At 44.0% G+C, this 23,092-nt stretch overlaps 1 protein-coding gene across 1 annotated transcript in view; it reads left to right on the top strand.

The window, feature by feature from the left end:
- The window catches only part of GPC5 (glypican 5), a 1,030,278-nt gene that overhangs the window by 346,134 nt on the left and 661,052 nt on the right, over positions 1-23,092 (top strand). The window contains exon 6 of the mRNA XM_034758271.1: positions 10,014-10,134. Within this exon, the coding sequence (XP_034614162.1) occupies positions 10,014-10,134 (121 nt within the window). The remainder of the gene's footprint in view (positions 1-10,013; positions 10,135-23,092) is intronic.

Genomic DNA, 23,092 nt, shown 5'->3' with positions numbered 1-23,092 from the left:
TTATAACCTTTCAAACTGGGTACACCATGAAATAAGTGATAGCTAATAGGGTCTGACCTTATCTGCTAACCAGGATATTGGTCCAATGAAATGTAAGTACCAACCAGCTATTTTCATATCTACAATAGAGATTTATCAGAACTTTATATGAATATTCATATATTGAACTCTGAGAATTGGAAACTTGTTAATCATCATTTTAAAACATATTTATAGAATTTCAAATGTATCAGTTCTTGCTTTTTTCCAGTGTTGATGAAAATGAATAGTACTTGGGGACCAAGTCTGCCTGTTAAACTGATGTGATACATTACTATGCTTGCACAAAAGAAATGAGCACAGATGGCAGGTCTACTATTTCTCTAACAAGAAATTTGTCACTCCCCCTGTCCCCCCGGGATTCAACTCTGAGCAACATTTTTTCAAGTCAGGCTACCTCTGTGGGGCTCCTTAATTTTTTTTTTCCATTGCTTGTACAAGCAACAGAATGTGATTAGTGCCTTATTAAAACTTTATAATGAGAGAAGTCTCTCAACCAATAGTCTGTGGTTCACATTTTTTTCCAACTTGAGGGGAACATATTTTGCATGTAAATGAAAGTCTACCAGGATGAAGTTTTATGTACCATGGTAAGATTCCCAATAGCTCATTTACTTTTGACAGATCATTTATTCTAAATTAAAAATGTCTGTGGATCTTAAATTTATAGACATTTGTTAATTAAATTGAATAATGTTTGAAAAATAAAAGAAGAATATATAAGTAAGTCTGTAATTTTTGCAAAGAAAAAAATGCTTTTTTTTTTCATGAAACACAATGGTAAATATTATAGGACAATGTTAAATTTTATAAACTTATGTTTAAGGCCAGTATCAATCAAACAATGCTTTATAGAATTGTCTCAGAAGGCACCCAGAGAAAGAAAGAAACAAAAGATTTAAATGCACCTGGTAACTTATCAGTGTTGTTACTTACAAAAAGTCCAAGAATGAAAGGATAGTTTGTGTGTAAAATGTTCAAAACCTCAACTTTCAATAACAGTTATTAGAACTTATATGTCATACTAGGGCTTCCACTGTGGGAAAGATTTTGTTCCGTGGAGATCATTTTACTGCAGCATGCTGTATAAATGAACATTTTTTAATTCCGTGCTCCTGCATGTATCATTCAGCAATGTAGCGAAACATGAAAAGAATCTTTCAGCACTTGCACTGTGACCTGGCACACAAAGATAATTACATTTAATGTCAAATTGGTAAAAATATTTCCTTTGATAGCCTGCCAAAACTGGAGAATATTATTTTCATTCCATCCACATGAGTTTTTTTTCTTTTATTTTTATTTCCCCGTATTTAGAGTTATGTCAGCACTGGGATATTGTCATCCAAAATTTAGTAGAGTGATACAAATCCTGGTATGATAATCTGATTACCTTTACATACCAGTGCAAGAAGCCTTGAAGGGTTTTAAACTCACCCTGCTTCAAATAACCGGCAACCTCAAAGGTATGGAATGTTTGTCTGGACTGGTCAGAAAAGAGGGACAGTGACTCCTTTAAGGGTCTCTTCCCATCCCTCGAAGCTGGGAGTGAGAGGAAAGCATCACCTGGTAGGCTGGCCAGTGGCACTCAGGTAAGCCATTGGCCCCTACACACACAGGAAGGGCCTGAGCCCCCATTACTCCTGGATTAACAGAGGAGCCTGCAGGGACCCCCATGTGAGGTTGGGGGTCCCCAGGTGCCTCAAAGTAACCAGAAGGGTTCCAGCAAGGACTGGCTTGAAATCACTCTAGAGTCACAACAGAGGCAGCCAGGGCAGCAGTGGAGAACACAGGTAGAGGCTGGCAGTCCAGTGGCAGGATGCACAGCAGACAGCAAGTGCAGATGTTTCCCCTAATGGAGATTTCTTCTTGGCTGGGGTGAGTGGGCCTTGGTGAGTGGGGGGCAGGGTGGTTGATTTGCTGGCTGAGCTCTCCCTTCCCCACCCCAGAATGAGAGCATGTCCAGGGCAGGGAGCAGCAGCCCAGCAGCAGCACTCCCGGTGCCCCTAGTTCCAGCACCTGTGTGGAGGGGTGATACCCCAGGGCCAATAAAGGATTCACCAAGGGTGGATTTAAGTAGTGCTTTTGAGTTTAAGCATTGCGATGGTGGGGGAGGGAGGGGAAAGATTTAACAGTAACTCTTTGTCAAGGGGGGGGGAACAATTAATGGTTGGCAAGCTGAGCCACAGTATTGCAAGAATCAGAGGGGTAGCCGTGTTAGTCTGGATCTGTAAAAGCAGCAAAGAGTCCTTTGGCACCTTATAGACTAACAGATGTATTGGAGCATGAGCTTTCGTGGGTGAATACCCACTTTGTCGGATGCATGTCACAGGACTCTTTGCTAGTATTTCAAGAGTGTGAGAAGGCTGGGATTGTCTCTGTTAAGGCAGTTCAGATTTAAATAATGTGGAGGCTTCTGGTGCCAGACCACTCTTTCTTCAAGGGGAAATGAGTTGCCTCAGAAAAGGAAACTTCAGTTCATGGTGATGTCAAAGAATGTGTATTGTTGAGGTCCCCTGGTGAATTGGGATCCCATTATATCAGGATTGGAATAGTTACATCCACAGCACCGCAATAGATGCCTATCAGAGGTGGCCTCCAAATGCATACAAGCGTATTGAGGCTCCTGTTAGGAAAGATAATTCTGTGGTGTATCTGTGTGCTAAACTCTTCCTGTTTATCCTTTCCTTCAGGATGAAGTGGGTCACCGGAGTTATGACTTCATGTGTGGGCATCATATAGTACATTTAGCCCACAAGAGGGTGGTCAGTGGTCCCTAGAAGTTTATCAGAGAGGCAGCTCTGAGTTGACATAGATGGAGGAGCAATGGAAGAGTTCATGAGAGCCAATGATTCGGTCTGCAGGTGTTGGCCCACGGGCAGGCTACCAGTTCCACCGAAGGTTCACTGCTGGTGTGGCAAGAAAGACAGTTGATGCCCCTCTCATACACTTTGATTCCCAGGCAGAAGGCAGCAGACATGGTTGTTGTACATCTGGGTTGGATTTTGTAAAGGGACTCACATAATCATTAAGGCACAGAAATTTAGGGTTTTCCCCCTCAGGAGTGACTGTAGACTGGTATAAAATACTGCAGTGGAGGGTGTATGGTGGGGGAGTCATGAGACCTCCCCAGGTTGGCAATGGCATTTAGGTGTGCCAGAAGAGCTGTGAAGCAGGAGATGACTAAATCTGTACATGATTGGGGAGGATCAGTGATTACACACCAAAATACCTCATGCTTTTGGTACCCAACTTCTTTAGAGATGATTTCAGAGCTCCAGAATGAAACTGCGAAAAACCTGAGTCTCTAGATTAAGTTTAGAAGTGTGAACAACAAGGGTGATGTCGTGGTGGGAGTCTGCTATAGACCACCAGACCAGGGGGATGAGGTGGATGAGGCTTTCTTCAGGCAACTAACAGAAGCTACTAGATCACAGGCCCTGGTTCTCATGGGGGACTTCAATCACCCCGATATCTGCTGGGAGAGCAATACATCAGTGCACAGACAATTGAGGAAGTTTTTGGAAAGTGTAGGGGACAATTTCCTGGTGCAGGTGCTGGAGGAACCAATTAGGGGCAGAGATCTTCTTGACCTGCTGCTCACAAACAGGGAAGAATTAGTAGGGGAAGCAAAAGTGGATGGGAACCTGGGAGGCAGTGACCATGAGATGGTCGAGTTTGGGATCCTGACAAAAGGAAGAAAGGAGAACGGCAGAATACAGAACCTGGACTTCAGAAAAGCAGTCTTTGATTCCCTCAGGGAACTGATGGTCAGGATCCCCTGGGAGAATAACATGAGGGGCAAAGGAGTCCAGGAGAGCTGGCTGTATTTTAAAGAATCCTTACTGAGATTGCAGGAACAAACCATCCCGGTGTGTAGAAAGAATAGTAAATATTGCAGGCGACCAGCTTGGCTTAACAGTGAAATCCTTGCTGATCTTAAACACAAAAAAAAAGAAGCTTACAAGAAGTGGAAGATTGGACAAACGACCAGGGAGGAGTATAAAAATATTGCTCAGGCATGCAGGAGTGAAATCAGGAAGGCCAAATCACACTTGGTGTTGCAGCTAGCAAGGGATGTAAAGAGCAACAAGAAGGGTTTTTACAGGTATGTTAGCAACAAGAAGAAAGTCAAGGGAAGTGTGGGCCCCTTATCGGGGAGGCAACCTAGTGACAGAGGATGTGGAAAAAACTAATGTACTCAATGCTTTTTTTGCCTCTGTCTTCACGAACAAGGTCAGCTCCCAGACTACTGCACTGGGCAGCACAGTATGGGGAGAAACGCTGGATGAGCCCAAGTCCATGGGGCCGGATGCACTGCATCGTAGGGTGCTAAAAGAGTTGGCGGATGTGATTGCAGAGCCATTGGCCATTATCTTTGAAAACTCATGGTAATCGGGGGAGGTCACAGATGACTGGAAAAAGGCTAATGTAGTGCCCATCTTTAAAAAATGGAAGAAGGAGGATCCAGGGAACTACTCTTCAGTTGGAGATGTGTTACATCTCCTCCATCATAGAATATCAGGGTTGGAAGCCTCACCACAATCCCTGGAAAAATCGTGGAGCAGGTCCTCAAGGAATCCATTCTAAATCTCCTTCCTTAGAGGTTTTTAAGGTCAGGCTTGACAAAGCCTTGGCTAGGATGATTTAGTTGGGGATTTGTCCTGCTTTGAGCAGGGGGTTGGACTAGATGACCTCCTGAGGTCCCTTCCAACCCTGATATTCTATGATTCTAAATCATCCCAGCCAGGGCTTTATCAAGTGTGTCCTTAAAAACCTCTAAGGAAGGAGATTCCACCACCTCCCTAGGTAACCCATTCCAGTGCTTCACCACCCTCCTAGTGAAAAAGTTTTTCCTAATATCCAACCTAAACCTTCCCCACTGCAACTTGAGACCATTACTCCTTGTTCTGTCATCTAATACCACTGAGAAAAGTCTAGATCAGGTAGTTGAAAGCACTATCAAATCTCTCCTCATTCTTCTCTTCTGCAGACTAAATAAGCCCAGTTCCCTCAGCCGCTCCTCATAAGTCATGTGCTCCAGCCCCCTAATAATTTTTGTTGCCCTCCGCTGGACTCTTTCCAATTTTTCCACATCCTTCTTGTAGTGTGGGGCCCAAAACTGGACACAGTATTCCAGATGAGGCCTCACCAATGCTGAATAGAGGGGAATGATCATGTCCCTTGATCTGCAGGCAATGCTCCTACTTATACAGCCCAAAATGCTGTTAGACTTCTTGGCACCAAGGGTACACTGTTGATTCATATCCAGCTTCTATCCACGTAATCCCTAGGTCCTTTTCTGCAGAACTGCTGCCTAGCCTTTCGGTCCCTAGTCTGTAGCAGTGCACGGGATTCTTCCATCCTAAGTGCAGGACTCTGCACTTGTCCTTGCTGAACCTCATCAGATTTCTTTTGGCCCAGTCCTCTAATTTGTCTAGGTCCCTCTGTTTCCTATCTCTACCCTCCAGCATATCTAGCACTCCTCCCAGTTTAGTGTCATCTGCAAACTTGCTGAGGATGCAGTCCTCCAGATCATTAATGGAGTTATTGAACAAAACCGGCCCCAGGACCGACCCTTGGGGCACTCCGCTTGATACCGGCTGCCAACTAGACATGGAGCCATTAATCACTACCTGGTGAGCCCGATGATCTAGCCAGCTTTCTATCCACCTCATAGTCCATTCATCCAGCCCATACTTCTTTAACTTGCCAGCAAGAATACTGTGGGAGACTGTATCAAAAGCTTTGCTAAAGTCAAGGAATAACACATCCACTGCTTTCCCCTCATCCACAGAGCCAGTTATCTCGTCATAGAAGGCAATTAGGTTAGTTAGGCATGACTTGCCCTTGGTGAATCCATGCTGACTGTTCCTGATCACTTTCCTCTCCTCTAAGTGAGCAGATATATTTTTGGCTGATTCTAGGGAAGAAATTAACTATCTGGGAACCCAGCTGTCCGTGGTTGGAGAGGGTAGGGGGGAGAGAGAGGCAGACAAGATAATTGCTTGCACCTCCTGGTGACAGGTGGCCAAAGTAGGTACTCATTACAAATGGGGTCTAATTACCTGATAAACTTGAATTGGAAGTAGACTTAGGGGAAGACATCCCCTAACACTGCCGGAGAATGTCTTTGGCCTTCCTAATGTCTGATACAGCAATTTGACAGCCCTCTTCCCTCATTCCCTTAAATCTTAGGTGAGAAGAGGATGGTGGAGGCCCAGTCACAGGACCAGCTACAAGGTTTATGATATTGCTAAAATAATGTATCCTGATATTCCCCCAAGTTTAGCAGCTGTGCTGCATAAGTTACATGCATTCCATTAAACTGACTGTTTCAGATAGTTCTCCCAGTACTTGGGTACAAAGTACTGTCTGGTGCAAACTTAAATGCCATTGTATAGAGAACATAAAACTTTTACAGTGTCTTCAATATTGCTTTTTGTAAAAAAGAAGAAGAAGAAATACAAATACCACATTCCAGCAGAGCAGTTGTAAGCCTTAATTCCCCTCATTGTTCAACATTACCAATGTATGTAATTTTAATATTATATTTACTTACAATGAACTTGAACAAATAGAAAAGAAATTGAAATGTGAAGGAGTCCATAAAAAATAATTCATGCAGAGCCAAATTCTGAAGGTTCTGAGTTCTCATTCAGTCCTTTCAATGTGAAGCAAAATGAACCAGATTCATCAGGTGCAAAGCAGCTGAGTCTTGGTCCTGCACATTCATGTCATTTTGCCACTGACTTGCAGGATCAGTCAGCTCGAGTGTATCACTGAATCTAGTCCAGTGTACCCCTATGTGAGTTCAGATTTTATAATGTTTTGCAGAAATCATTATTCACAGAAAAATATCCTAATAGCTATTTTTGAGTATAATATTTTCCATTATGAACAGAAAGGATCCCTTTGTGAGATTGAAAGAGGCCTCGGGGTCCCATTAGTATGAAGGTATTAAACTCATTCTCTGGAGAAAGTGAAATACCGTTTTTAATTATGGTCCTTGGGCTGTGGTATACATTTAGGAGTACACGCTGCCCTCCATCCACAGCACGGACGTCAATGGGATATTTGCACAAATATGAAGTATGGAATATGGCTGTGGTGTAGTAACTGAACTTTTAGTTGTTATAATTTATTATTTGTTCAGCACCTTACTGAGCATCATTCAGTGGGAAAATATGCCCGCTTTTATCACTGCTATTTCTGCTCTTTCCACCCTTTCTTCCTAACCTTCCTATCTCCACGTGAAAGATTCTGGGCTTCAAGCCCAGCCCCCTGAGTCCTAAGGCAGTGCTCAGACTGTGGACACCATCTCACTCAAACTAGTAGAGAAGGGAGCTAGCAAAGCTCTAACTCACAAAGGGTCATGCCTAGGAAGCTTCTGGTTTGCTAGGACACACTACTTAAGCCAGAAAGAAGCACAGGAATTGTCTTACTAACCAGGTGAATCACTGGCTGGATGCTACTATGGACCTCGTCTATTTTCCTGACACCTGACCTCTGCCTTCCTGCCTCATCCTGGTCCTGCCTCCCACCTTGTCCGGGTCCTCTTTATCCCAGATCCCCATCTGTTACCAGTTTCTGCTTTCTTGCCTTTCTCCAGGTATCTGCTCTTACACCCAACCTCCATCTTAGACTTCAATCATCCTTGCCTTTGTCCCTACAGTTTGCTTGGACCACTACCAATATTTTCAAGTGGGCCCAGCCAAGCAGGGGTGGCTCCAGGCACCAGCGCACCAAGCGCGTGCCTGGGGCGGCCTGCCGGTCGCTGTGGGGGCAGCAGTCAGGGAGCCTTTGTCAGCATGCCTGAGGGAGGTCCGCCGGTCCCGCGGCTTTGGCGGCAATTCGACGGCAGGTATGCCGAAGCCGCGGGACCGGCGGACCTCCCGCAGGCATGCCGCCAAATCCGCGTTACCAGCGGACCTCCCGCAGACGCACCGCTGAAAGCCGCCTGACTGCCGTGCTTGGGGCAGCAAAATACATAGAGCCGCCCCTGCAGCCAAGAATGGACACAGTGGAGTTCCCTATACCCCAAGAGGCATCAACACTGCATGAGCAGATGATCTGTCTCTAGGCAGACAGCTGAGAATTGTGGGTCATCCTGGTTCTTTCCAGGGCCGGCTCCAGGCACCAGCCCACCAAGCATGTGCTTGGGGCGGCGCCTGGAGGGGGGCGGCGTGGCGGGGTGGTCCGGCTCGAGAGCGGGGTCGCGACTCAGCTCGCCACCCTCTCCGCGGCGCTCCAGCCGCCGGGGAGAGCAGAGCCGCAGCGGGCTCGCCGCCCTCCCCCTGGCACTCCGGCCGGTCTGGGAGAGTGGAGAGCCGCGGTGGGCTCGCCGCCCTCCCGACGGCGCTCTGGCCGCCGGGGACTTGTCGCCAGGGAGAGCAGAGAGCCCCAGCCGGGCTCTCCGCCCTGCTCCCAGTGCTCTGGCTGCCGGGGAGAGCAGAGAGCCCCAGCCGGGCTCTCTGCCCTCCTTCCGGCGCTCTGGCCGCCAGGGGCTCTCTGCCCTCCCCCTGGTGCTCTGGCTGCCGGGGAGAGCAGAGAGCCCCGGCCAGGCTCTCCACCCTGTTCCTGGCGCTCTGGCCACTGGGGAGAGCGGAAAGCCCTCCCCGCAGTGCTCTGGCCGCCGGGGAGAGCGGAGAGCTCCAGCCAGGCTCTCCACCCTCCTCCAAGCACTCTGGCCACCGGGGAGAGCGGAAAGCCCCGGCCAGGCTCTCGGCCCTGCTCCTGGTGGTCTGGCCGCCAGGGGCTCTCCACCCTCCTCCCGGCGCTCTGGCCGCCGGGGGCTCTCCGCCCTCCTCCCGGCGCTCTGGCCGCCGGGGAGAGCGGAGAGCTCCAGCCAGGCTCTCCGCTCTCCTCCAAGCGCTCTGGCCACCGGGGGCTCGCCGCCGGGGAGAGCGGAAAGCCCCGGCCAGGCTCTCCGCCCTGCTCCTGGCGCTCCGGCCGGTCAGGGATTGAGGGCCTGCTGCCGGGCTCAGCGCCCTCCCCTGCCATGTCCTGGTTCTTTCTTACCTTGCTCCAGGTCCCTGCTCATACACACCCTACTGTTAATCCTGGCTGTGGCCTTTGGCTGGGCACCTGATGTTGACCCCGGTTCTGACTCTAACCATCACACTCACACGCTGATCCCCAAACTGTTTCTTTTTATCTTCCCCCTCTTTGCATGTTGTCAATTCTCACCCTCCATGGGCTTCACTCCCAACCTGTCTTCTATTCCATCTGCCAAAGTGATCATTGGTGAAATAGTTACAGTTGACATTAAAGGATCGTCATAGGACTTTAGAGTTAATAACATCCCAATTATATCAACAAAAGAAAGGGAATCTACACCCTTCAAAGCTATTGTTTCTGGCTGTCTGCAAATTCACGCAAACAACACTACCTGTTCATGCACACTTCATATTTGGAAAGTTCTCTTTGAAACCAAGAAGACAAGAAATTATTTACAATGAAAACTCAGATTCTACAGAATTTGAATATGCCATGCTGACCCACCACACACACATCTAGCAGGTGGAATTTGGGCATTTGACACCTCTGTGATAGAATGTCCACAGGATTCTTTTACTTTCCTTTTTGATTAACAGCTGGCAGAATATTGCTGAGATAGTGATGTAGAGCAAAAGCCAATTCTCATGCACTTAACAAAATAAAAAAGGTCACAGAATGGTATAATGTGCATGCTTGTCCTTTCATAATTCTTATTTTTACATTTATTTTTCTTATTACAAAATGCTCAGAAATAACAAAAAATGAAAAATCTTATCAAAACTTTGTAACATATATCAATTTTACCATACTGTGTAACTTTCTGGTAACAAAGCCTACAAAGACAAAATAAACATGCAGTCATTAAAATGGAATGGCAATGCCAATTGAGGTTGTGTCAGCCAGTATTTACAGGTAAATACATTCTCTGAAGAAGTTACATCAGTTTATTAAAACATATTTCTTTGTTATATTAGCTATACCCACCGTGTGGTTGGCAATGGAGTCAAAGCTCAGTCTGTGAATCCAGAAGTAAAAGTGAAAGGAACAGATCCTGTAATAAATCAAATTATTGATAAACTGAAACACATTATCCAGGTAAGATTTTTTGTGTGTATTATATGTTAAAGCCATCACCCTGTAAATTAAGATCATCTTGGTGCTGAACAAATGTGAATTGCTGTACATTAGAATTGATTTGTTAATTCAAGTCAGAACTTAATAATTGAGTATTCCCACCAGAAACTTTGTAAGTCCTGGCATAAAATATTTAAACCCCAATTATTAATAATGATTTAGTTAAAATCTTTGCATATGGTAGATGAGAGCTAGAAGTGAGAGTCTGTCAGCTGGGCCATCTGTACCTGTGAGCTGAGATTGCAACTCAGCATTGCAATAAGTGCTGGGATTGTAAGCATAAGTCTGATCCTCAGTTGATGAATTTTAAACATGTTAATCACTGTGTAATATCATTAATAAGAAATGATGGTACACATTAAAAAACAAACAAACCACCATCCTGCTAAATTCCACCTCTTTCCATACCTGGGTCTGGCTGTGAGAGTTTCTACTTTACTGACAACAGAGAAGGTTGGAAATATTGGGAAATTTGCATAATACTTGCTACAGTACACCTCTACCCCAATATAACACTGTCCTTGGGAGCCAAAAAATCTTACCGCGTTATAGGTGAAACCGCGTTATATCGAACTTGCTTTGATCCGCCGGAGTGCGCAGCCCCGCCCCCCCGAAGCACTGCTTTACCGCATTATATCCGAATTCGTGTTATACTGGGTCGCGTTATATCAGAGTAGAGGTGTATTTGATATGTATGATCTCATAACACATGTACGGGTAACCCCTTGAGATTTAAGCTTTTATATGGCAGTTATTTACATTTTGTCACAATAGAGCTGTGGTGTTGTAATGTGTCCAAAAGATATTGCAGCTATAGAGGTATGCTAAGATTGCCTGAAATGAAGGGAGTTTTGCCATTGACTTTGGGACCCAGATTTCATCCATATTACTCAAGGTTTTGTAGCTGCAGTGGTATAAAGCTCAAATAAAATTAGTCCTTTCTTTCAATTAACAAAAAATAATCTTTTTGCTTGCCAACTGAAGCATGCTGTTATCTCTAGTCTTTTCTATTTTTTTCTTAAAATTGTGTGAAAGTAAGTACTATTTTGCCTCCAAAGGAATGCCAAGAATTAATTAAGCACTACAAATTACTCTCCGATGGAAAAAGGTTGCAGACAGTTATGTTTAAGCCTCAAGGCCTTTCATCTGTCAGGAGTGCCCTATTTTGATATTAACTGTGCCCTGTACAGTTTAATGTGTTAGGTTCTACCCTGAGGATTAGTTGGAAGCTCTAATGGTTGACAGTGGCAATTCTATTATAATGCATTATGTTTCCAGTGCTTTCTCTTCCTATACTTGCAAGAGCGGAGTAGATCTTGTATAGAAGGATTTAATAATTTACATAGTGCACAAACACTGCCTTTCTGTGAGACATCTTTCTTTTCGTGCAGCTATGAGTATGGAAATGGAGCTGGAGAATAGAGAAAACAGCAAATACTTTGGGGACCCAGGATTACAATATGTAACTATTTTTCACTAGATGAAAAGCCTGATGAACCTGCTGAGAAAGCTTTCTTCTCTATCATTTACTGTGAATTAGGAAATCAAATACAAAAGACCATCTTTTTGTCCTATGTGATATAAAAAGGATGAGTCACTTTTTGAACTCATTTTGGACCAGCCTGAGAGATTAAACAAGGGAGATTTAATGGACTGGGCGGTACCTTCCATTATAGAAAAGTCAGACTGCTGGATGCTGTAGTCCAGCGCTGTTTCCAAGTTATATTACTACAGTGAAGAAGCCTAATGGACTAATTTAGCATTGAAAACAAAAAATATACTTGATCTGACTTTTAGAACTATGCATATTGAAATGCGTCCGTAAAAAGGCACGAGTGTGTACATTTGTACACCTAATCTAAACATACAACTACTATCATCATAATGATTGTGAACACAAATTGACAGTTTGATGCATAAATTCTCATTTGTGTGTGGAACTATTTCATGTATATCCATGTAGTAGCAATTATGCATGCAAAACAGATGCAGTTTTGCCTGTTCATTTGTGTGTTATGCAGTTCTGAAAAATATTAGTGAGGGCAATAGGGTGACACCACACATTCTCCTCTGCTTTCTCTACCTGATGCTCTGAGGGTCAGACACATGGAAGATATGTTCCTTCCTTATGAAGCTTCTGCTATGGCATTTCCATACTGTGTCCAGTTGTTTCATGCAGCTAGTCTAAAAGACACGAAGATCATGGGTTGAGTGTGCCATGTACAAGTGTTTTATATTTGCCTTTCCTATAAGGCTAGACATTCCATTAATGGAAGTCCTGTGTAAATACAACCAAACAGGTCCTGATCTGTGATGCACCAGATTTATCCGTAAGATGAGAATCCAGCAGTGTTAGTGCTGCTGGTACTGTTACTAAAAGACAATGCTAAACCGAAACCAATAATGAGGCTATTAACTGATGAAAGTTCAAAAGATAGGTGGGACTAAAAACAGTACCTATCATATTCCTTTTAGAGATATTTCTATTATTTATGTTAGCTCCCATACTCCCAATCAGGGTCAGAGCTCCATCATGAACTGTGCTCAGTTCAAAAGTATTGAGAAAGTCACAGGAACATAGGATTTGGCATACTTAGGGCTGGATTAACCCATCTCTGGGCTGTAGGCAACCCCCCCCATATTCATACGCCCCCAGGACTCGCCAAGATTGTTGCCACAGACATTTTAAGTGATTGTGAGTGGGGGAAGATGGCCTGTCAGGGCCTGCTTGCTACTTAACCCCTGCTCAGTTATTTCCTTTTCTACCATCAAATAGTCCATCTCCTACCTTCCCAATCCAGATCCAGATCAGAATCCAGAACTTCTGACATTGTGTCATGATGTCTGGAGTGGCTCACAACTTTGAGTGCCTACCTCAGGGCAACCTGTTAGAAAACAGGGCAGACAGCCCAAGCTGGTGGTGTGTTCTATAGTTAGATTTCACCAAACCAGAGATAAATGTGAACTCCTGGGTCACTAAACAAGTCTTACCATGGAGTCACAGACAGTCCCTTTAGACACTCCATCTATCTTGCCACCTAGACAAACTTGACTTTGTTATAAAAGGTCACAAATCGAATTACACAACATCAGGTTGCTCCCAGTCCCATGAGACCACATCAGTTGGAACTCCAGATCTTACACCAAACACAGTGCTGGCAGTCAGTTCTACAGTAAACTAAATAAAGATTTATTAGCTAAGAAAAGAAAGTGAGAGTTATTGAGAGGTTAAAGCAGATAAAATATATGGACATATAGGTGAGTCACAATTTGTAATCCCAAATGGTAGCAGAGATGTCATAATCTTCCAGTTTCCCAAAAGTCTCTCAGGGCTACGCAGAATAACCTTGGGTTCTCCGTCTTCTCGTTCGGTTATTCTACCCTGTTAGAATCCAGTCACTCCAGTGATGAAAGATCTTTCCATAAAACCACATTTATAGCCTCTTCTGACTGAAAACAAGCTGACAGTGTCTTTATCCACATGGGCTTTTCCTTTGATGACAGTGAGTGAGGAATGCACTTTGAGTCTTTGACCTCTGTCATCACACACAATGGCCACTTGTTTTGAAATTAGCACTTTTCTGTTAAAGTCCTTCATTAGCATTCCACAGGCTTCTTCGATGGGTTATTTAGTTACAGGGGTATACACATTGAAACTGTTTGCTATTACATTGTAATATGATGTAGATAAGTGAAAACAATGTAAGTAATGCCCCATTAGTTTTCATACACTCTTCCACCTTCAACAATCACTTTGATCTATACTAATACACAAGTGAATTCACCTGAATATACTCTGGCATGACCGGGTCTGTCAACATCATACATTGTATCTCCTGAGGGTGTAAAGGGGATGTTTCTAGTACTGGGGAGATGCTACGGCCATATGCCCCTAATGAGCTTATCCAGAGGGGCTAGTCCCATCCTAACCCATGGGACTGCAAGTAATGAAAGATGTGGGGGCTTTCTTTAAGGACCACTCCACCACTCCTCCTAGAAAATTCTGTGTAAACTCAAATCTACATGGTGCTCTTGGCAAAGGTGCAGGGTCTCTGCTGGGGCCATTCGCCTCCAAAGCCTGGTTTCATGTGTAACTTTAGTGCCTTCATAGCCAAGATGGAGTCTGCTCTGCAGGCAGCTCTGGCCATGAGAAAGTGTGCAGCAGGAGAAATCCCTTCCACCCCAGGGCACCTGTTCCAACCCCCCCAGAGTGAACACACACACCCACAGGAAAAGTACAATGGATATAACAAGGGAAATATTTATTTACAGAGGGATGAGAGGAGAAAAACAACAAGGGGAAATATAGGGGGAGCGGTAAAACAGGGTTGCATCCAAGCCAAGGCCCCACAGGCCCAGTGGTAGCACAGTCTGGAAGGGCAGACACCGAGCAATGTGTCTGCACACAGAGTTCAGGAGTCCTGAGCAAAATTCCAGTCCAGTGGTGAGTCTTGGGTGCTCCTGGTCGTCTTCGGCGCCTGTAAACTTTCCCCAACAAACCCCGCCGATGCCCTCTTCTGCCGCTCTTTGCAAAGCCACACAGAGCGACCACCTCCCCACTTAACAAGCTAACAGCTTCCCTCCTTATTCCCAAGGCAGAGTCACGAGCCCTAGTACTCACAGCCCCATGCAGCTCTGGGCAGCCGTGATACTGGGTCCAGCTCCGGCCTGTCCTTCTCGGGCGATTCCTCCTTGGCACAGTGCTCCTCCTGGCTCCTGTCCTGGGATGTCCCCAATCGGTCACCCTGTCCTTCCCAGGCTTCGGGCAGGTTCTCTGCTGCTGCACTTTGTGAAGGCCTGCGGGCTGTAGCCTTTCTTTCTCTGGAGCTCCAGAGCCACCCCCTGGAGTTTCCCTCCTTTCTCTCACTGCTCCCCTTCCCCCTTAGGAAAAAGATTTAAAGGAGACAAAGGGGTTACACATGGAAGGCAGGAAAAGCTAGCACAATGCCTCTTGTTTTTGCTGCCATTGTATTCATTTTTAAAACTGCATGTGTTTGTTTATTCTCTGATTTATCAAATTCAGTAAGTGTCAGTGGGATACCCAGTCATTATTGCAAATTAGCCAGGTCCCATTTTAATACATTTGTAAACATTGTTTGTTTTTAAATAACAGCATGTGATTTCTCCAGTTATGGCCTTCAAATGGACAACTCTATTCCTTCATTTATCTCTCTGTGCTTGATCATGCAGTTTGACCTTTGGCAAAACTTCCAATGATATCAATGGGAGTTTTGACAGGAAACAGGATAAGGACCTCTAAGTATAATAATAAAAAATGTAATATAATTATAAATAGTTTATAAAAATAAAAATAACTATAAATAAGGATAACATTTGGATTTTTTTTTTACTTTTTTCTAACCTACATCCTTCCTCTTTCACTCACAAATCACTGCACAGTAAGAAAATGCACAAATCAGTGCTATGAGGAGATACTATCAAATCTTATCCATTTAGCTCAGATAGCAGTGCCACAGATAAGACAACACTTTCTATTTAGTTAGGTAGATAGTGGCACTATCAAGGTTCCTTATCCCACATATACTCGCCACACAAGCCCATTTTGAACTTAATTTGGTTTGGGTTTTTTTGCAAGTTACAGCTGTGTCAGATATTAGTATTCAGGTAACTGTTTTGTACTACTAGAAACAGGTTGTAGAGCTGGTAGCTACCCCCTTTTAAGAGGTTTCAGCTTTGCTCAAATAAATGTATTAGTCTCTAAGGTGCCACAAGTACTCCTGTTCCCCTTTTAAAAGTAGCTCTACTTGTCGAATGTTTGTAGAATTGTGGAGAACAAATATTGTTTTCTCCTATTTAGATTCATTCTATTTTTACCCTTTAGCACCTTCCCCCCCACCAAAATAAATAAATAAATAAAGAGGAAAAAAAATGGAAAAGGGCTTCCCTGTAGCTTAATATTCCCTGTAGCTTATTGCACCTGTAATACTGATGCCAAGACAAAGATTGAAGGGACTCAAGCTCAGGCATTATGGAAGAGAATGGGTCTTATTTGTGGAAAGGAAAGAGAATCTCTTGGAGCTCCTAAATCTCAAACCCATTTTTGTTTAAATCCAGGGGCTATAACCGTCACTGACCACAGGGTCAGGGATACAGAAGTGCTTCAGAACCTCAATCCTGTAGTTGGATCTACATAGGCAGACCCTAGCATCCATGAAGAACCTCATTAACTATTCTGGAGCTCCATACAGGCACAAGTGTTCATCTCTGTGGATCTGACTGCAGGATCTGGGCAGAAGATTGCAGCTCTATTAGAATCGTAGAAATGTAGTGCTGGAGGGGATCTCAAGGTCATCTATTTCATCCCCCTGCACTGAGACTGGACCAAATATACCTATATCATCCATCATAAATGACTCGTGCCTCCTGATACTGGGGGTGGGGACAATCTAAAGGGGAGGACATGTGACCACCTCATGTGTCTCTTCTGCCCAGTGACACTCCCGCACTGCGCCCAGCCTGGGGCTGCTGTGCTCTCCCCGCCCCACCAGAGTTATCAGAGGGATAGAGGTGGGTTTTTGTCCTTCTCCCACTGCGCCTCCACCCCGGAATGTTCAGCCCCTGTCCCTGGCAGCCAGGCCTGGACAGGGAGTGGGATGGAGCCGCTTCTCATGCTGGCTGAAGCTGGCCGCTCCAGGTCACTGCTCTGAGCAGCCCAACAGCTGCCTGAGAGACAGCCCATCTGGGGAGGTGGTGGCAGTGGCCTGCTTCCCACCCGGGCCCGGCTGCTGAGGACAGGCACCCAGTGAGCCACAACCGTGACAGGGAGTGGGGAGAGGGGACTCTGGCTCGCTTGGCCCCTGTACCCAGGCCTAAGCAGGGGGCAGCCCACCAACTCCACAGCCAGGCTCTCGTAGGCAGCTGACCTGCTGCTCAGAGCAGTGTCACGGAGCGGCCAGTGTGAGAGATGGCTGGTCCTGACCCCTCAACTCCCCGCCTGATCTGGATGCCAGGGACAGGGACCAAGCGTGCCGGGGGGCAGGCACCATGGAAGAAGGACAGAGCCTATCTTCTTCCTCCCATCTGGGGAGGCAGGGCATTTGACCCTGCATGCCCCGCTACAGGTCGCCTATGCTATCTCTGCCAGGTGTTTGTTCTAACCTGTTCATAAAAACCTCTAGTGACAGCGAGTCCACAACTTCACTTGGAAGCCTATTCCAGATCTGAACTTCCTTTATAGCTAGAAAGTTCTTCCTAATACCTAACCTAAATCTCCTTTGCTAAAGATTAATCCCATTACTTCTTGTCCCACCTTCAGTGGGCATGGAGAACAATTGATCACCATCCTCTTTCTAACAGTCTTTCTAACATATTTGAAGACTGTTCTCAGGTCTCTCTCCAGTCTTCTTTCCTCAATATTAAACATGCTCAGTTTTTTTACTGTTCCTCATAGGTCAGATTTTCTAAACCCTTTATCATATTTGTTGCACTCCTCTGGATTCTCTCCAATTTTGCACATCTTTCTTAAAGTGTGGTGCCCCAAACCAACTAAGACCTTAGCAGTGTCAAGTAGAGTGGGACAATTCTTTCTGTTGACATATCACACTCCTGTTACTACACCCCAGACTATTATTAGCCTTTTTCACAACTGCATCACATTGCTGACTCACATGCAATTTGTCATCCACTATTGCCCCAGTTCTTTTTCTATGGTACTACTGCCTACCCAGTTGTTCCCCATTTTTTATTTGTTCATTTGATTTTTTTCCTTCCTAAGTGCAGGACTTTACATGTCTCTTTATTGAATTTCCTCCTGTTGATTTCAGGCTAGTTCTCCAATTTATCAAGGTCTTTTTGAATTCTAATCTTGTCCTCCAAAGGGCTTGCAATCCCTCCCAATTTGACGCCAGCTGCAAACTTTTTAAGCATACTCTCCTTTCCATTATCCAAGTCATTAATGAAAATATTGAATAGTATTGGACCCAGGACAGGGATCTCACTAAATATGACCTCTCAGATTGAGAGTGAACCATTTATAACCATTCTTTCAGTATTTTTTTCAACCAGTCGTGCACCTACCTTGTAGTAATTTTAGCTAGACCACATTTCCTTAGTCGGCTTATGAGACTGTCATATGGGATTGTGTCAAAAGCCTTACTAAAATCAAAATATATCACATCTATTACTTCCCCCTAATCTACTAGGTCAGTAACCAAGTCAAAGAAGGAAATTAGACTGGTTTGTCATGATTTATTCTTGACAAATCCATGTAGTCTATATCTTATAATCCTATTATCCTCTAGGTTCTTACAAATTGATTGGTTAATAACTTGTTTCAGTATCTTTCCAAGTATCGAAGTTAGGCTGACTGACCTATAGTTCCCTGTGTCCTTTTTGCTTCCTGTTTTAAAGATAGGTGCTATAGTTGCCCTTCTCCAACCCTCTGGTACCTCACTCATCCTCCATAAGTTATCAAAAATAATTGTTAAAGGCTCTGAAATTGCTTCAGCTAGTTCCTTAAGTACCCCAGAATGAATTTCGGTAGCTTACTTATCTAAATTTATTTAACCAGTTCTTTTCCTAATCTGTCTTGTGTTCCTTCCTCCTCATTGTTGATATTGTGTTAAGCATCTGGTTACAATTAACTTTTTTTAGTGAAGACTGAAGCAAAATAGACATTAAAGACCTCAGCCTTCCTGGTTTCATCTGTTATTTGCTCTTCTTCCCTGCTAAGTAGTGTACCTACACTTTCCTTTGTGTTTTACTTTCTCCTAATGTATTTATAGATCTTTGCATTGCCTTTTGTGTTTCTTGCTAGGTGTAACTCATTTTGTGTGTTAGCCTTTCTGAGTGTGTCCCTACGTGCTTGCACTGTTCTTTTGTACTCATTCTTAGCAATTTGTCCATGTTTCCACTTTTTGTAGGGTTCCTTTTAGATTGTCAGGTCACTAAAGATTTTTTGATGCAGCCATATTGGCCTCCTCAGTCTTCCTATCTTTCCTTTGCATCAGATAATTTGATGTTGTTCCTTTGATATGGTCTCTTTGACAAAGTGTCATCTCTTCTGAACTCCTTTTTTCCTTATAAATTTCTTTGAATGGGACCTTACCTACCAATTCTCCTGGTTTCTTACAGTCTGCTTTTAAGTCCATTGGCCTTATTCTACTGCTCTCATTCATTCCTTTCCTTAGCATCATGAAGCCTATCATTTCATGATAACTTTCACCAAAGTTTCCTTCTACATTGAGTCTGACAACCAATTTCTCCCTGTTAGTCAGAATCAAGTCTAAAATGACTAAGGTGCCACCAAGACTCCTTGTTTTTTTGCTGATACAGACTAATGCTGCTACCTCTCTGAAACCTAAAATTACTGCTCCTTCGCTTGTTTCCTCCTTCTTCTGAAACAAGAAGTTGTCCTCAACACATTCCAAGAACTTACTGGAAGTTGTGTTTGGCTCTGTTACTTTTCCAACAGATACTTGGGGTAGGTAAAATCCCCAATTACTTGTTTATTCCTTGAGAAAACAGAGCAAGTGTATGTTATGAGTTTTTTTCACTGAGAGGCAACACCTCCTTGTTTGCTACGTTTTAGCATAAATGGATGTGAGTTACCTCAGGCAATGTGATACAATGGAAGCAGTGCTAATTTTCTAACTCAGGGAACAGCAGTGAAACAAGATTAGGATTTTTCTGGCATGCATGCTCTTTTCAACTGCTAAAGATTCTCCTTAAATTTCTGTCTCTGTTTTTTAAGCCCTTGTAGACTCAAGAAACTGTCACTGCATATTTTCACATTTTTAATTGGGTAACAAGTGGAGGAAGTAAAAAGATATAGGAAAATGTCTTTAATAATTTTGAGTAGACAGGCAGTCTAACAATTGGTTTGTCTCAGAGTACATTCAAAAGAAGATTGCTTCATGGATCATGTGGTATTGTGGATTAACTTCACAACTGGCCTTTCCACTTAGAAAATCAAATTGTCAGAGTAAAGTCAACTGTGCCCATTTAGTATATAATCAACTGGAAATTGAGTTTAGGAATTCCACTTGAAAGTGTCCTGACTAATGGGATTTAGGTTGGTCCAAAGGAAGTGTCTGTTTTTATGATGGAAAATTGCACAATTTCTCACGTGGAATAATAATTGGACTTTACATGCACACATACCTGCACGTGCCTCAGTATTTTATAATGCAGATAGCATTACATAAGAACATAAGAACTGCCATACTGGGTCATACCAAAGGTCCATCTAGCCCAGTATCCTGTCTTCCAACATTGGCCAATGCCAGGTGCCCCAGAGAGAATGAACAGAACAGGTAATCATCAAGTGATACATCCCCTGTCACCCATTCCCAGCTTCTGGCAAACAGAGGCTAGGGACACCATTCCTGCCTATCCTGGCTAATAGCCATTGATGGGCCTATCCTCCATGAACTGATCTAGTTCTTTTTTGAGCCCTGTTATAGTCTTGGCCTTCACAACATCCTCTGTCAAGGAGTTCCACAGGTTGACTGTGTGTTGTGTGAAAAAATACTTCCATTTGGTTGTTTTAAACCTGCTGCCTATTAATTTCATTTGGTGATCCCTGTTCTTGGGTTATGAGAAGGAGTAAATAACACTTCCTTATTTACTTTCTCCACACCAGTCGTGATTTAATAGACCTCTATCATATCCCCCCTTAGTCATCTCTTTCCCAAGCTGAAAAGTCACAGTGTTATTAATCTCTCCTCATATGGCAGCCTTTCCATACCCTTAATCATTTTTGTGGCCCTTTTCTAAGCCTTTTCCAATTCCAATATATCTTTTTTGAGATGGGGCAACCACATCTGTATGCAGTATTCAAGATGTGGGCATACCATGGATTTATATAGAGGCAATCTATATATAGACTGTCGAATCATGGAAGTCAACGAATGGCTATGCAGGTGGTGTTGGAGAGAAGGCTTTGGATTCTTTGACCATGGGATGGTGTTCCAAGAAGAAGGAGTGCTAGGCAGAGACGGGCTCCACCTAACGAAGAGAGGGAAGAGCATCTTTGCTAGCAGGCTGGCTAACGTAGTGAGGAGGGCTTTAAACTAGGTTCACCGGGGGAGACCAAAGCCCTGAGGTAAGTGGGGAAATGGGATCCTGGGAGGAAGCACAAGCAGGAAAGCGCAAGAGGGGAGGACTCCTGTCTCATGCTGAGAAAGAGGGACGATCGATGAGTTGTCTTAAGGGCCTATACACAAATGCAAGAAGCCTGGGAAACAAGCAGGGAGAACTGGAAGTCCTGGCACAGTCAGGGAACTATGATGCGATTGGAATAACAGAGACATGGTGGGATAACTCACATGACTGTAGTACTGTCATGGATAGATATAAACTGTTCAGGAAGGATAGGCAGGGCAGAAAAGGTGGGGGAGTTGCGTTGTATGTAAGAGAGGAGTATGACTGCTCAGAGCTCCGGTATGAAACTGCAGAAAAACCTGAGAGTCTCTGGATAAAGTTGAGAAATGTGAGCAACAAGGGTGATGTCGTGGTTGGAGTCTGCTATAGACCACCAGACCAGGGGGATGAGGTGGATGAGGCTTTCTTCTGGCAACTAGCAGAAATTGCTAGATTGCAGGCCCTGGTTCTCATGGGAGACTTTAATCACCCTGATATCTGCTGGGAGAGCAATACAGCAGTGCACAGACAATCCAGGAAGTTTTTGGAAAGTGTAGGGGGAAATTTCCTGGTGCGAGTGCTGGAGGAACCAACTAGGGGCAGAGCTTTTCTTGACCTGCTGCTCACAAACAGAGAAGAATTAGTAGGGGAAGCAAAAGTGGATGGGAACCTGGGAGGCAGTGACCATGAGATGGTCGAGTTCAGGATCCTGACACAAGGAAGAAAGGAGAGCAGCAGAAAACGGACCCTGGACTTCAGAAGAGCAGACTTTGACTCCCTCAGGGAACAGATGGGCAGGATCCCCTAGGAGAATAACATGAAGGGCAAAGGGGTCCAGGAGAACTGGCTGTATTTTAAAGAATCCTAACCCTTTTCCTTTAAGAGGTGTATGAAATTCATGTTGATAAGTGCAAAGTAATGCACATTGGAAAACATAATTCCAACTGTACATGCAAAATGATGGGGTCTAAATTAACTGTTACTACTCAGAAAAGATCTTGAGCTCACTGTGGATATTTCCCTGAAAACGTCTGCTCCATGTGCAGTGGCAGTCAGAAAAGCTAACCATGTTAGGAACCACTGGGTAAGGAGTAAATAAAACAGAAAATATAATACCACTATATAAATCCATAATATGCCCACACTTAGAATACTGCATGCAGTTCTGTTGCCCCATATATAAAAAAAGATATATTAGAATTGGTAAAGGTACAGAGAAGGGTGGCAAAAATGATTAAGGGTATAGAACAACTTCCATATGAAGAAAGATTAAAGAATGGGACTATTCATCCTAGAAAAGAGATGACTAATGAGGGTATATTATACAGGTCTATAAAATCATGAATGGTGTGGAGAAAGTGAATAAGGAAGTGTTATTTACCCCTTCACAAGAATCAATGGTCACCCAATGAAATTAATAGGCAGCAGGTTTAAAACAAAAATAAAGAAATACTACTTCACACAATGCACTGTCCACCTGTGAAACTTGTTGCCAAGGAATGTTGTGAAGGCCAAAATTATAACTTGGTTCTAAATAGAATTAGGTAAGTTCATGGAATATAGGTCCATAAATGAGTATTAATCAAGATGGTCAGGGATGCAACCACATGCTCTGGGTGTTCTTAAACCTCAGACTTTCAAAAGCTGGGTCTGGATGGCAGGGGATGGATCACTTGATAATTGCCATATTCTGTTCATTCCCTCTGAAGCCTTTGGCACTGGCCAGTGCTGGAAGACAGGATACAGGGTTAGGTGATCATTGGTCTGACCCTATATGATCATTCTTATGATCTTGGAAAGACTCAGTCTCTCAGGC

Source organism: Trachemys scripta, chromosome 1 (genome assembly GCF_013100865.1).
Source record: "Trachemys scripta elegans isolate TJP31775 chromosome 1, CAS_Tse_1.0, whole genome shotgun sequence".
In the NCBI taxonomy this organism is placed as follows: domain Eukaryota; kingdom Metazoa; phylum Chordata; order Testudines; family Emydidae; genus Trachemys; species Trachemys scripta.
The sequence above is the reverse complement of the archived record's forward strand: the minus strand, read 5'-3'. Positions and strand labels throughout refer to the sequence as shown.